This window comes from Heptranchias perlo, chromosome 22 (genome assembly GCF_035084215.1).
Source record: "Heptranchias perlo isolate sHepPer1 chromosome 22, sHepPer1.hap1, whole genome shotgun sequence".
Taxonomy (NCBI): Eukaryota; Metazoa; Chordata; class Chondrichthyes; order Hexanchiformes; family Hexanchidae; genus Heptranchias; species Heptranchias perlo.
In genome coordinates, this window is record NC_090346.1 from 48,525,912 (window position 1) to 48,541,115 (window position 15,204).

At 46.0% G+C, this 15,204-nt stretch overlaps 2 protein-coding genes across 2 annotated transcripts in view; one reads left to right on the plus strand and one right to left on the minus strand.

The window, feature by feature from the left end:
• LOC137340555 (PDZ domain-containing protein 9-like) lies at positions 1–11,918 on the plus strand. Its single transcript, XM_068003072.1, has 4 exons — positions 1–37; positions 2,840–3,016; positions 8,556–8,733; positions 10,019–11,918. The coding sequence occupies exons 1-4, from the start codon at positions 1–3 to the stop codon at positions 10,707–10,709; spliced, it is 1,083 nt and encodes a 360-aa protein (XP_067859173.1). The 3' UTR covers positions 10,710–11,918.
• The window catches only part of uqcrc2b (ubiquinol-cytochrome c reductase core protein 2b), a 17,872-nt gene continuing 14,506 nt past the window's right edge, over positions 11,839–15,204 (minus strand). Inside the window, exons 12-14 of the mRNA XM_068003539.1 lie at positions 13,732–13,808; positions 12,585–12,738; positions 11,839–11,984 (exon numbers count right to left, since the gene is read on the minus strand). Coding sequence (XP_067859640.1) covers positions 11,901–11,984; positions 12,585–12,738; positions 13,732–13,808 — 315 coding nt within the window. The 3' untranslated portion in view covers positions 11,839–11,900. The remainder of the gene's footprint in view (positions 11,985–12,584; positions 12,739–13,731; positions 13,809–15,204) is intronic.

Genomic DNA, 15,204 nt, shown 5'->3' on the forward strand with positions numbered 1-15,204 from the left:
ATGACAAACGAGGACTGGAACGTACGTCCAGTAAAAGGTGTGTTTGAAGGAACCCGGCATGATTCACAGTGTGAAGCAGAGAATGGAGGGGAGGGGGTAGTTTAGATTCAACAGTTTTTGGTGATAACAACATTCATGATATACAGTGTACACGGCTCATACATGGTACATTGTGGTGGTCAATGGCCTTTATTAAGTTGTGGGGTCTGACTCCAGTGACTCTGCTTCTTAATGTGTCACTGTGTTCCCCAATATGTCAGTGTCTCCCCCCATTGTGTCAGTGTGTTCCACCAATGTGTCAGTGTGTTCCCCCAATGTGTCAGTGTGTTCCCCCAATGTGTCAGTGTGTTCCCCCAATGTGTCAGTGTGTTCCCCCAATGTGTCAATGTGTTCCCCCATGTGTCAGTGCTCCCCCAATGTGTCAGTGTGTTCCCCCAATGTTTCAATGTGTTCCCCTATGTGTCAGTGCTCCCCCAATGTGTCAGTGTGTTCCCCCAATGTGTCAGTGCTCCCCCAATGTGTCAGTGTGTTCCCCCAATGTTTCAATGTGTTCCCCCATGTGTCAGTGTGTTCCCCCAATGTTTCAATGTGTTCCCCCAATGTTTCAATGTGTTCCCCCATGTGTCAGTTTTCCCCTATGTGTCAGTGTTCCCCCAATGTTTCAATGTGTTCCCCCAATGTGTCAGTGTGTTCCCCCATGTGTCAGTGTTCCCCCCCATGTGTCAGTGTGTTCCCCCAATGTGTTATTGTGCTCCCTCAATGTGTAAATGTGTTTCCCCCATGTGTCAGTGTGTTCCCCCCATGTGTCAGTGTGTTCCCCTATGTGTCAGTGTTCCCCCAATGTGTCAGTGTGTTCCCCCAATGTGTCAGTGTGTTCCCCCAATGTTTCAATGTGTTCCCCCAATGTGTCAGTGTTCTCCCCATGTGTCAGTGTGTTCCCCCAATGTGTTATTGTGCTCCCCCCAATGTGTAAATGTGTTCCCCCAATGTGTCAGTGTGTTCCCCCATGTGTCAGTGTGTTCCCCCATGTGTCAGTGTGTTCCCCCCATGTGTCAGTGGTCCCCCAATGTGTCAGTGTGTTCCCCCATGTGTCAATGTGTCCCCCCCAATGTGTCAGTGTGTCCCCCCAATGTGTCAGTGTGTTCCCCCAATGTGTCAGTGTTCCCCCCAATGTGTCAGTGTGTTCCCCCAATTTGTCAGTGTTCCCTCCCAATGTGTCAGTGTGTTCCCCCATGTATCAGTGTGTTCCTCCATGTGTCAGTGTGCTCCCCCAATGTGTCAGTGTTCCCCCCAATGTGTCAGTGTGTTCCCCCAATGTGTCAGTGTTCCCCCCCCCAATGTGTCAGTGTTCCCCCCAATGTGTCAGTGTTCCCCCCATGTGTCAGTGTGTTCCCCCAATGTGTCAGTGTCCCCCCCCCAATGTGTCAGTGTTCCCCCCAATGTGTCAGTGTGTTCCTCCATGTGTCAGTGTGTTCCCCCAATGTGTCAGTGTGTTCCTCCATGTGTCAGTGTGCTCCCCCAATGTGTCAGTCTGTTACCCCCAATGTGTCAGTGTGTTCCCCCCAATGTGTCAGTGTGTTCCCCCCAATGTGTCAGTCTGTTCCCCCCAATGTGTCAGTGTGTTCCCTCAATGTGTCAGTGTGTCCCCCCCAATGTGTCAGTGTGTTCCCCCCAATGTGTCAGTGTGTTCCCCCCAATGTGTCAGTGTGTTCCCCCCAATGTGTCAGTGTGTTCCCCCCAATGTGTCAGTCTGTTCCCCCCAATGTGTCAGTGTGTTCCCCCCAATGTGTCAGTGTGTTCCCCCCAATGTGTCAGTCTGTTCCCCCCAATGTGTCAGTGTGTCCCCCCCAATGTGTCAGTGTGTCCCCCCCAATGTGTCAGTGTCCCCCCCCCAATGTGTCAGTGTGTTCCCCCAATGTGTCAGTGTCCCCCCCCCAATGTGTCAGTGTTCCCCCCAATGTGTCAGTGTGTTCCTCCATGTGTCAGTGTGTTCCCCCAATGTGTCAGTGTGTTCCTCCATGTGTCAGTGTGCTCCCCCAATGTGTCAGTCTGTTACCCCCAATGTGTCAGTGTGTTCCCCCCAATGTGTCAGTGTGTTCCCCCCAATGTGTCAGTCTGTTCCCCCCAATGTGTCAGTGTGTTCCCCCCAATGTGTCAGTGTGTTCCCTCAATGTGTCAGTGTGTCCCCCCCAATGTGTCAGTGTGTCCCCCCCAATGTGTCAGTGTGTTCCCCCCAATGTGTCAGTGTGTTCCCCCCAATGTGTCAGTGTGTTCCCCCCAATGTGTCAGTGTGTTCCCCCCAATGTGTCAGTCTGTTCCCCCCAATGTGTCAGTGTGTTCCCCCCAATGTGTCAGTGTGTTCCCCCCAATGTGTCAGTCTGTTCCCCCCAATGTGTCAGTGTGTCCCCCCCAATGTGTCAGTGTGTCCCCCCCAATGTGTCAGTGTGTCCCCCCCAATGTGTCAGTGTGTTCCCCCCATTGTGTCAGTGTGTTTTTCCTCATGTCACCTTTGGTTCTTTTGCCAATCACCTTAAATCCATGTCCTCTGGTTCTTGACCCTTCCGCCAATGGGAACAGTTTCTCTCTATCTACTCTGTCCAGACCCTTCATGATTTTGAACACCTCTATCAAATCTCCTCGCAACCTTCTTTGCTCTAAGGAGAACAACCCCAGCTTCTCCAGTCTATCCACTTATGACTTAGATGAAGGAATAGAGAGCCCTATATCTAAGTCTACACCTTCTCCAGGATCTATTTCACAAGTGCACAGCATGCAATGCAAATAACACATGAAAACACACACACTCCCATGATTTAAACAAAGCTGTTGTGTTTTGCAGAGCCGGGTCGAGATGCGAGAGAGAGTTCAGGCCATAACTTAGGTCGCAGCCTAAGGACTTTGATCAAGAAGGATGTCAAAGGCCTGGGGCTGGTTCTGATTGAACACGGATCCTTCCTTCAGATTGTGAGTATTGTTGAGGATGGACCCGGAGACAGAGCATCAAACCTGAAGCCAGGTATTTAATTACACAACACAACTGACTGTTAGCAACAAGTCCATTAAAACACTTTATTGCATTTTCAAAAACAGTCGGCCAAGGGCGGGGGGTGGGGGTGGTCAGAAGGGAGGGGAGGGGGTGGAGAGGGGGAGGAGAGGGGGAATGAGGAGGAGAGAGAAAGGAGAAGGGAGAAGGGAGAGGGGAGGGGGGAATGAATTAAAGCTTCAGGGATAAAAAATCAGAAGTCCGTATGTGTTTCCACTTGTGGGGGGAGTCCAAAACTAGGGGTCATAAATATAAGATAGTCACTATCCAATAGGGAATTCAGGAGAAACGTCTTTACCCAGAGAGTGGTGAGAATGTGGAACTCACTACCACATGGAGTAGTTGAGGTGAATAACATAGATACATTTAAGGGGAAGCTAAATAAACACATGAGGGAGAAAGGAATAGAAGGATTTGCTGATAGGGTGAGATGAAGAGGGGAGGGAGGAGGCTCGTGTGGAGCATAAACACCAGCATGGACCAGTTGGGCCGAATGGCCTGTTTCTGTGCTGTAATTTCTATGTAATTTTATGTACTGGCCTCCTGAGCAGGTAGGTCCGTCTCTACGATAAACAAAATAAAACTGGAAAATGCTGGAAACACTCAACAGGTCAGGCAGCATCTGTGGAGAGAGAAACAGAGTTAACATTTCAGGTCGATGACCTTTCACCAGAACTGGAAGAAGTTTGAGATTTAACAGTTTTTAAGCAAGTACAGAGCCGGGTAAAGGGGGGAGGGGGGAAAGAACAAAGGTGGAGAGCAGGGGTGATAAAATGACAAAGTGATGAAGGTGCAAGGCAAAAGGTAACGGGCCAAGTTAAGAAACAAAAGATGGGTCTGGAGGATCTGTAAATGGTTAATGGTGAAGAAATGGTAAATGGTTTTCAGATTTCCAGCATCCGCAGTATTTTGCTGTTGTTTTAATGCTGTTTCTAAAGCTGTTTAATTCCCAGTCTTTGATTAAATTCAGAAATGAAGGTAAAAAGGTCAGAGCCTGTATTGCAGGTCTCAAACTCAGTGCTGCGTCACTGTCAGTCTGTTGGAGCAACTGCACACATTAAACCAAAAGCATAATACAGCATGTGAGGCAGCATCTGCAGAGAAAGAAACAGAGTTAACGTTTCAGGTCGAAGACCAATTTGCGCACAGCAAGATCCCGTAAACAGCAATGTGATAATAACCAGATAATCTGTTTTTTAGTGATGTTGGTTGATGGATGATTATTGGCCTGGGGAGAACTGGGGAGAACTCCCCTGCTCTTCTTCAAAATAATGCGATGGGACCTTGTACAGCCACCTGAGAGGGCAGATGGGGCCTCAGTTTAATGTCTTATCTGAAGGACAACACCTCCGATAGTGCAGCACTCCCTCAGCACTGCTCCGGGAGTGTCAGCTTGGATTACGTGCTCACTGCCTCTGGAGTGGGACTCTGAATCCACACCCTTCTGACTCAGAGGTGAGAGTCCTACCACTGAGCCACAGCTAATGGTTAGCCAACCCAACTGGCTTCCTGGTGAGTTTGAGCAGATCTTTGCAAACACTAAGAATCAAATACTTGTGCCACGGGGAAGGAGACGTAAAATGTTTGGCTCAGTGGATCAAGAGAATACTTTAAATTGAAATGACTTCTGGCTATGTTTAGCTTTGCATTTAATATCCCAAGTTCTACCTTTAGAAAATGAGGGTAAAATCAATGTGCTATTTAGGATAACATGATTCACTTATGCTAATACGGTCAATTTACACATGAAATTAGGTTAGAAAATGTCATTGCTGCATAATTCAAAATGTAAATGTAAGTTACGAAACTTGGAAGCTGTAATTATTACACGACTGTGGAAATTAATTACACAAGATTTTCATGTGTAAATTACAAACATGGTTTCTACAAGTGTTTGATCAAAACTTCAAAATTTGATCCAAAGTAAAAGTTTAAATTATTGCCTCTAGAGTTAAGTCCATCACTGACGGACTGACTTTCAATACTATCAGACCGAGATAAACAGTAACTGAAGGCACCGAGTGCTCAATAACAGTGAAGTCCGATGGAAACCACTGACTAGTCACTGTAACAACACCGTTTTAGCCACATGCACTAGTTTTGTAGAAAACACCTGATACACAATATATGTGGATATCCTCGCATGTGGATATTTACTTAATAAATATTTACCACCATTCAGTGTGAAAAGTTACCGTCCTCCTCTTTCACCAACGTTTGGAATTCTGGCATGAATTTATCAGGCACCAAACATCCTGGTGCAGCTCCTGGGCTTTTGTGCAACAGTTACGAGCAGAACATTAACTTAATCAGAGTGATGGCGGAGAATGTTCACTCATACGAGACGAGCCAGACGGGCTCTCCCCCCTCATCCAGACCCACCCCCTCCATCCAGACCCCCCCTCTCCATCCAGACCGACCCCCCGCCATTCAGACCCCCCCCTCCAACCAGACCCACCCCCCTACATCCAGACCCCCCCCACTCCAACCAGACCCACCCCCCTCATCCAGACCCACCCCCCTCCATCCAGACCCCCCCTCATCCAGACCCACCCCCCCTCATCCAGACCCACCCTCTCCATCCAGACCCACCCCCCCTCATCCAGACCCACCCCCCTCCATCCAGACCCACCCCCCTCCATCCAGACCCTCCCTCATCCACCCCCACTCCCCCCCCTCCATCCAGACCCACCCCCCGCTCTCCATCCAGACCGTGGTTGGATGCTATTTGTCCGTTGCCATGACGTGGCCTGTTGGAGCTGCTCATTATTGGTTGGGTTGCTTTCTTTGGCTGGCCTGGACCGGTTATTCTGATTGGTTGAGCTGATCATGTGACAGCTCTCCCCCCCCCCGATTGTGGCTGGTGTTTCCAGGGCGTTGAAGTTGGGCATTTCCACCCGTGTTACACACCATTTTAGCCGATAACCAATGAGTAGTAACCAAGGAATTGAAGCACACGCAATGATTAAAAAATTGGAAATTCTACTTTCGTCTCGCCATTTTACCAACAAATGCGCAAAAAGGTTAAAGTTCACTTGCCTACACCGTGCGAATATGAGCATTGAGATCACAGACCCAACGACGGTGTGTGTTACTCATTGATTATTTACTAATCAGAAATGCAATCAGCCACATCTGGATTCTCAATTAGCCACATGTGGCTAGTGGCTAACGTACTGGACAACGCCTACTGTAGCCTTGAGTCTGTAGTATAGTTTGTTCCAGCCAGGCAGTACTTTGTTTATACAGCCTGATTCTGAGTTGAATTCTCATGGCCAGGACTGAACTCTCCTCACATGTACTTGCACCAAAACTCAGAGCTCCACCTCTGGATGGTAAATTGCGAGGGTTAGATTTTCTTGTTGAGCACTTGGTGCAAGGGCTTGGCAGGAACGGAAACCCTTATTGCAAAATCGTGCGCAAGCTCCTCCCAAACCCACAACCTCCACCACCTAGAAAGACGGTTCACTAGGTTGATTAGAAGGTTCACTAGGTTGATTCTGGGTATGGAAGGGTTGTCTTATGAGGAAAGATTGAACAGGTTGGGTCTATACTCATTGGAGTTTAGAAGAATGAGAGGAGATTTTATAGAAACGTACAAGATTCTGAGGGGACTCGATAGGGTAGATGCTGAGAGGATGTTACCCCTCATGGGGGAATCTAAAACTAGGGGGCATAGTCTCAGAATAAGGGGTCGCCCGTTTAAGACGGAAATGAGGAGGAATTTCTTCTCCCAGAGGGTCGTGATTCTTTGGAATTCTTTATCCCAAAAAGCTGTGGAGGCTGAGTCATTGAATACATTCAAGGCTGAGTTAGACAAATTTTTGATCAGCAAAGGAGTAAAAGGATATGGGGAAAAGGCAGGAAAGTGGAGTTGAGGTAAAAATCAGATCAGCCATGATTTCATTAAATGGCGCAGCAGGCTTGAGGGGCCGAATGGCCTACTCCTGCTCCTAACTCTTATGGTCTTTACGAGGGCAGCATGTGCATGGGAACACCACCACCTGCACGTTCCCCTCCAAGTCTCTCACACCATCCCGACTTGGAAATATATCGCCGTTCCTTCATCGTCGCTGAGTCAAAATCCTGGAACTCCCTTCCTAACAGCACTGTGGGAGAACCTTCACCACACGGACCGCAGCAGTTCAAGAAGGCGGCTCACCACCACCTTCTCAAGGGCAATTAGGGATGGGCAATAAATGCCGGCCTTGCCAGCGACGCCCACATCTTTAATTAAAAAGAAATTAAAATGAAGGGACATAGGAACAGGAGTAGGCCATTCAGCCCCTTGAGCCTGTTCCGCCATTCAATTATGTCATGGATGATCTGTATCTTAACTCCATCTACCCGCCTTGGTTCCCTAACCCTTAATCCCCTTATCCAACAAAAATCTATCAATCTCAGTTTTTACATTTTCAATTGACCCCCAGCCTCAACAGCATTTTGGGGGGGCGGGGGGAGTTCCAGATTCCCACTCCCCTTTGTGTGAAGAAGTGCTTCCCGACATCACCCATGAACGGCCCAGCTCTAATTTTGAGGTTCTGCCCCCTTGTTTTGGACTCCCCCACCAGATGATATAGTTTCTCTCTATCTACGCTATCAAATCCTTCAATCATCTTAAACACCTCAATTAGATCACCCCTTAATCTTCTATACTCAAGGGAATTCAAGCCTAGTCTATACAACCTGAACTCATAATTTAACCCTTTTAGCCCTGGTATTGTTATGATGAATCAGCGCTGCACCCCCTCCAAGGTCAATATATCCTTCCTGAGAATATATATGTAAGGATGGCAAATTGTGAGCAGCCAGACTTTGCATGGGGGGGATTCAGCCCCACCGAGCCCCTACACCCAGAGCTAAAGAGCAAAGTCGACCCCGAGTCACTTTGTGAGCGGGAGCATGTCTAGTCTGCCACAGAAACAACCTCACTCTTCGATTGCAGATTTTTTTTTCAAAAAAATATACTTTATTCATAAAATTTGCAACAGTACATAAAATACAATTGTCATATCACATTTCAAGCGTACACAATACAGATTATACAATTTGCAAGATACATAAAGTACAGTTCAAATATGATTGCAACAATACAGTTACACATTGTACATAATTTCAGTTTATGACACTCTAGGGTGCCTCATTGCAATACAATCAATACAGCTTATTGATTACAGGTGCATTACATTTCATTACGTTACATAAATTTGTATTTTACATTCTGCCCGAGGGGGTTTTTCCCTGATTGCAGCCCCTCGGTAAACAATGGCGGGTCCAGAGAGCCAAGCAAGCAGTTTTTAAACTCTATGCAATGTTAAATCAGAACGGCCTGAGAAGGAGCAGCACCAATCCCATTTAAATGCCTGTTACACAGACGTGATATTCCTACATTTTGGTAAAGCAGTGAGAGTAATGCAGAGGGGGGGGGGGGGAAATCTCTCCATTGCATTAATATCTGTCAATGTGACTAATTCTCCCTTCAGTTTTCTTGCTGTGTTTCTTTTACACGCAGGAGACATCTTGGTTAAAATTGGAGACACAAATGTCCTGGGCTACAAACTGCGGGAACTGCGCCACCTAGTGGCAAAAATTCCAATGGGAACTCAACTACAACTCACTGTGTACAGAAATTACAAGGACATCCCGGATAACTGGAAAGCTTGGGCGGAATCCTTACACTCAATTGAAAGGTGCAGCTTAAAAATGTGATCCTTCAACTTCGGAGCTGAATTGTGTTCAATTTTGGTAACTTTAAGTACAAATCAAGAGGCAAATTGATTTGTTTATAGAAGCTTTCACCACATTTAAGTGATGTTGCGTCAGGTACCTGAAGGTGAAGTTGGCCAAAAGTTTCCAAATTCTCCTCATCCCCTGACAGTGCATTTACTGTCTGGTCTGCTCGAGATTCAGTGGACATCCCTTTTCCCAGGTTGAATTTTCAGAGTTGTCTTATTCTAATTTACTACAGGGAAATGTAAGGCTATGAGATTTGGCAGAGGGAAGGTTGATATGGATTGATGGGAAAGTACACAAGGTGTCGGAAGCAGGAAGAGATCTTAGGGTCACTAAAACCATCCACACAATGTTCCCATGCTGCTAAAAAAGCAAACAGAATGCATAGCAAAAGGTATAACATATATCACAAGGATGATACCAGAACTGAGAGGTTATATCTATCAGGAAAGGCTGAACAGGTTGGGGCTCTTTAGAAAAGAGAAGGCTGAGGGGTGACCTGATAGAAGTCGTTAAAATTATGAAAGGGTTTGACAGGGTAGACGTAGAGAAAATGTTTCCACTTGTGGGGGAGACCAGAACTAGGGGTCATAAATATAAGACAGTCACTAATAAATCCAATAGGGAATTCAGGAGACATTTCTTTACCCAGAGAGTGGTGAGAATGTAGGACTCGCTACCACAAGGAGTAGTTGAGGCGAATAGCATTGATGAATTTAAGGGGAAGCTGGATAAACACATGAGGGAGGAAGGAATGGAAGGATATGCTGATAGGGTGAGATGAAATAGGGAGGGAGGAGGCTCGTGTGGAGCATTAACACCAGCATGGACCTGTTGGGCCGAATGGCCTGTTTCTGTGCTGTAGACTATGTATATCTATGTAATAAATCCAGAGGAGTCATTTAAAACCTGCATTTGGCCCTGATGAGACCACATCTGGAGTGCTGCATGCAGTTTTGGTCTCCCTATTTCAGAAAGAATAGGAGTTACTGGAGAGAGTACAGGGAAGGACTACACAGTTAGTCCCAGAATTTTAAGGGAAGGAGGTATGAGGAAAGATTGGCTATCCTGGGTCTTTTCTCTCCTGGAAAGACTGAGAGGAGATTACAATAGAAGTGTTTAAAATTTCCTACAACAGTGACTACACTTCAAAACTACTTAGTTGGCTGTAAAACGCTTTGGGACGCTCTGAGGTTGTGAAAGGTGCTACATAAATGCAGGTTTTCTTTTCTTTCTCTGTAGTGTTGAGTTTAGCAGCGAGGAAGGGGAGACTGACTGGTCAAGCAGCAGCGACGACGATGACGAAGATGAAGGCCTTAGGGTGAAGTTCAAGAACTTTAGGCCCCTTTCCTTGTTTTGGCACGACCTCGGCACGTACCTCCCGCCGGTCTCCAGAACATGGCACGCTTTAAAGAAGAACCAGAGCGTGCTCCTCGTTGGACGCCACATCGGCTGCGACATCCTGTTTCACCACGCCTTTGAAGATGGCGACATAGCCACTGATTACGAGGAGGAGGTCCCCCACCTTCACCCCATTTGGTCTGCACAGTCGGACACCACCAGCTCCACCTCGTCCTCTTCATCGCCCGCAGACTTGCAATGGACCCATCAACTGCATGCTCCGGCCAGGCACCCGGCCAGTCATAAGGCCCCTCGCCCGGCTCCAGAGCAGCCCGTCAAAGCTGAAAGCGCACAGGGCGAGGAGGAGGAAAGCACGGACTCGAGCGCCGACACCGACACGCACAGCACCGAGAGTTCCACATCCACCAACAGCAAATCCTCGTCGCGGTATTCCCAGACCGCGTCATCGGACACTTCCACACAGCCGATTGAGACAGCCTCGGCAACCACCACCTCCACAGAGGGTTCTGTAGCAAAATCTTCCAGTACGGCCACCACCGTTTCCGATACCCACTTCACACCCGGGAAGTGAGGGACCCTTCACGACTTCAAGGCGGCCATATAGCCCTGGATCTCTCACCCGTGCTGCCGTTTCTCTAAACATAGAATGTACAGCACAGAAACAGGCCATTCGGCCCAACTGGTCTATGCCAGTGTTTATGATCCACACAAACCTCCTCCCTCCCTCCCTACTTCAACATATCCTTCTATTCCTTTTTTCCCCTCATGTGTTTATCTGGCTTCCCCTTAAATGCATCTATGCTATTCACCTCAACTGTTCCATCTGGTAGCAGGTTCCACATTCTAACCACTTTGAGTAAAGAAGTTTCTTCTGAACTCCCTATTGGATTTATTAGTGAGTCTCTCATATTTTATGGCCCCTGGTTTCGGACTCCCCCACAAGTGGAAACATCTTCTCTACGTCTACCCTATCAAAGCCTTTCACAATCTTAAAGACCTCAATCAGGTCACCTTATGCGACTGAAAAGGTCAGTTTCTGAAGAAAGCCCCAGCTTGCTCAGTCTTTCCCGATAGGTTATAACCTCTCAGTTCTGTTATCATCCTTGTAAATCTTTTTAGCACTTCCTCCAGTGCCTCTATATCCTTTTTGTAATATCGACATCAGAACTGTGTCCAGTAGTCTTAAATGTGGTCTAACCAAGGTTCTATATAAGTTTAACATAACTTCTTTGTTTTTGAATTCCTCTAGAAATGAACCCGTGCTTGGTTTGAATTTTTATGGTCTTATTAACCGTCCAGCATTTATTTGCTTCCGGTCACTGAGCAATTCTGTCTCACCTTTTCCTTTGACGCCGGCTGAGTTTTAGCAGAATCTGTACACGATTGCACCAAGCAGATACGAGTCTTCTCCAACCGATCGCCAGGGCTTGTGGCGGTGGCCCAAGCCACAGCTCAGAAACTGACCTTTTCAGCAGCATCTGGTACCAACGTTTGAATCAAAGTTTAAATAATGAATTATATTCGGCAGAAAGCACGATGTATAGTTAAACAAGGCAATTCTCGATTTGCTGATGTAAAATAGACAATAACGGATGCATAGGAACTGTCGGGACTACAATGATTTGTCAGATGTTCGAGTTCAGATATATATTTTTCCCCTGTGACCCATTAGCACATGAATAAATAATAAGACCGCTCCCTTGGACCAGTAATGTATATATTTTATTAGCAGTGATAGTGTCAATACAGCGATAAAATAAGTTTACAATTCATCAAGGAACGGTGTGTTGTCCAAATTGCCGCTGACCGCCATGGATCTCTCACCAGAAACAAACTTCTTTGCAGCCTGCAAAGCAAAGAGAGAATTTATTAGGGGCTGGTAGCTAGAGATTTGCCTGCTCCCAATGCTTGTTTGCCCCTCCCTGGAATAAACTTCTTGCATAACAATTTCAAAATCTGAAATGTACTCCGTTGCCAAATTTGACTGCCAGCTGGAGGGTTTTGAGGGTGGGATTCAATTCCTTATCCCTCCCAGCTGCCGTCAGAGTGACAACTCGTGCCGAGGCCCGTCAGGCAACACTGCTCTCAAGCACCTCATCCAAATGGTCGCTTTCCTGAATAGTGATGGTGCTGGTAATCTCCTGAATGCCCACTGTTCACATCACGGAGTGCAGCTGACAGAGGTCAAACTGCACCCCAATGCTATAAAAACACCGTTAGGCGTTATGTGCATACTCGCACTCCCCCGCTCCCCTCACAGCCGAATCATCTGCTGACACTCAGTGCAGGTCCACACATCGGGCGAGGTACAGAACGGCAATCAGTGCCGCCATTAGGGGAGAGAAAACTTGGAGGGGGAAAGAGAAGGGGAGCAGTTAAAGAAAAAAAAAGACATTAGCGATAATGCAGTAGGTGAAAATTGTAGATGACTCGAAATGCTACTTACATTCACCACATCACTGATAGACACAGATTCAGCCTGCTGAAGCAGCTCGGATGTGGGAACATACGCACCAGTTAGCAGTGCCTGACAGCCAATCTCATCCAGCAGTGCATCAGACGTTTCAACAGCCATCAAGCACTTGGCTTTTAGTTGGTTCCTGCAAAAACAACCAAGCATCCGTCAAAACTGCACCAATGACAGAGCAACGAAGAGATCGCACTGAATATTTTTACTTCAGTAGTTTGGATGATCACCGAAAATAATTTTTACAACTTGTATATCTCTACCCTGTAGTGACTTGAACTGGCAGCAGAGAATCAAATTCTGCACCTCCACTGGCAGGAGGGTCAGTAGCCAAAGGACACAGGTTTAAGGTAATTGGCAAAAGAACCAGAGGGAGATGAGGTGAAATATTTTTATGCAGCGAGTTGTTGTGATCTGGAATGCACTGCCTGAAAGGGCGGTGGAAGCAGATTCAATAATGACTTTCAAGAGGGAATTGGATAAATACTGGAAAGGAAAAATTTGCAGGGCTATGGGGAAAGAGCAGGCGAATGGGGCTAATTGGATAGCTCTTTGGAAGAGCCCGCACTGGCACAATGGGCCGAATGGCCGCCTTCTGTGCTGTACCATTCTATGATCTGAACTTTTTTTTCCCCAACTTGTTTCTTTCTTCCTTCCCTATTCTGCCCATTCTCTCCCCTTCTTTCCTGCTGGCATTCACTCGTTCCTCGGGTATCTCTCTGTAGGCACCGATTCCTCTCTAGAGAAACTAGTTCTGATGAAAGGTCATCGACCTGAAACATTAACTCTGTTTCTCTCTCCACCAATGCTGCCTGACCTGCTGAGTGTTTCCAGCATTTTCTGCTTTTATTTCTAGTCCACACCATACGGTTTGCTCTCAATGCCCTCTGAAGCAGTTTTAGCAAGCCTTTCGGTAGTACAAACGCAGGGCGACGAAGGCAGGAGCAATAAATGCAGCCTTGCCACCATCACATCCAGTGAATAAAAAAAACCTACTGGCCAGACAAGCTGTTAGAGCTCTCAAAGAGCTTTTTCTTTTCTGTATCTGTTTACTGGACACTACAACACTGAGATCGTCACAGGCATGTGTGATAAACAAGTACATGGTTCAGTTTATTGAGCTTACTTGGCCTGTGCAATATCAGCCTCAGTGACATTGCCTTGAGCGATGTTCTTGACTTCAGACATTGCAGCCTTGATTACCTGCAATTAAAGTTTGCATTTTTCAACAAAAAAAATTCAAATCAGAGTCAAAAATAGTTTTTGATAATTATTGAACATCCTAATAAAAATGTGACCTAAAAAAACTGTCCTAAAACAGTCCTTGTTCTATCAACTTCTAATCAAAGCTCTTGATTAAAAGACTAAAGACACCAATCAAATTGCATAAAGATGAAGGAGGGAACAGGGAACTTAATATTAATGCAAATTGGAAAATAGGATTTCCCTTAATCTATAATATGTATGTTAAAAGTCATATGTCTGCACACTCTTCCTGTCAGTCTTTTCCATTGTAAATTCTTTTTTAAAATAAAAAATTTATGTTCTTATGTCCACATTTATAATGGAAACTGCCTATGTAAACTTATCACAGTATAATTACACCCTCTGGCCAGTGTAGCACTCTGTTTTGCACCTTCACCTTCCAGCCCCTCAGCCTGTTCTGCACAGAATCCCAACCAATCAACTCTATTTCTCTGCCGCCCAAATTGCCAGACATGTTACTGTTTAAAGAGTAATATAAAAATCGAAGTATTGTGCAAAATAAGGACAGAATGTTTTACTTTAAAATGGGGATTAAATTACATCTGCGCACCCGGGTCCAATTATCCCCCGCCCTCTAACCCATCCTCCAACTGAAGACTGCACTTGGCCTTGACTGTGATGCCACAAGAAATTGACTAGTATGTCAAAATTATAATCATCTGTGAAACTTAAACATTTAGTTATGCTAAGAGAGAACATAAAAAATGTTACACAGAAATTACAGCACAGAAACAGGCCATTCGGCCCAACTGGTCTATGCCGGTGTTTATGCTCCACACGAGCCTCCTCCCACCCCTCTTCATCTAACCCTATCAGCAGATCCTTCTATTCCTTTCTCCCTCATGTGATTATCTAGCTTCCCCTCAAATGCATCTAAGCTATTCGCCTCAACAACTCCTTGTGGTAGCGAGTTCCACTTTCTGGGTAAAGAAGTTTCTCCTGAATTCCCTATTGGATTTATTAGTGACTATCTTATATTTATGGCCCCTAGTACTGGTCTCCCCCACAAGTGGAAACATTTTCTCTACGTCTATCCCATCAAACCCCTTCATAATCTTAAAGACCTCTATCAGGTCACCCCTCAGCCTTCTCTTTTCTAGAGAAAAGAGTCCCAGCCTGTTCAGTCTGTCCTGTTAAATGACTTTATTGACATACAAATAAATTAATTATAAAACATTTTCCCATTCTCTGGGTAAGTGAGAATGAGGAATTTAAAACAATTAATATCACTAGAGAAAAAGTACTGGACAAACTAATGGGACTAAAAGCCAACAAATCCCCTGGACCTGATGGCCTACATCCAAGGGATCTAAAAAAGGTGGCTGCAGAGATA

Coding starts and splice junctions, on each gene's coding strand:
- LOC137340555 (XM_068003072.1), top strand. CDS start 1: ATGACAAACGAGGACTGGAACGTACGTCCAGTAAAAG. Junction 38..2,839: donor GAACGTACGTCCAGTAAAAG/GTGTGTTTGAAG, acceptor TGTGTTTTGCAG/AGCCGGGTCGAGATGCGAGA. Junction 3,017..8,555: donor AGCATCAAACCTGAAGCCAG/GTATTTAATTAC, acceptor TTTTACACGCAG/GAGACATCTTGGTTAAAATT.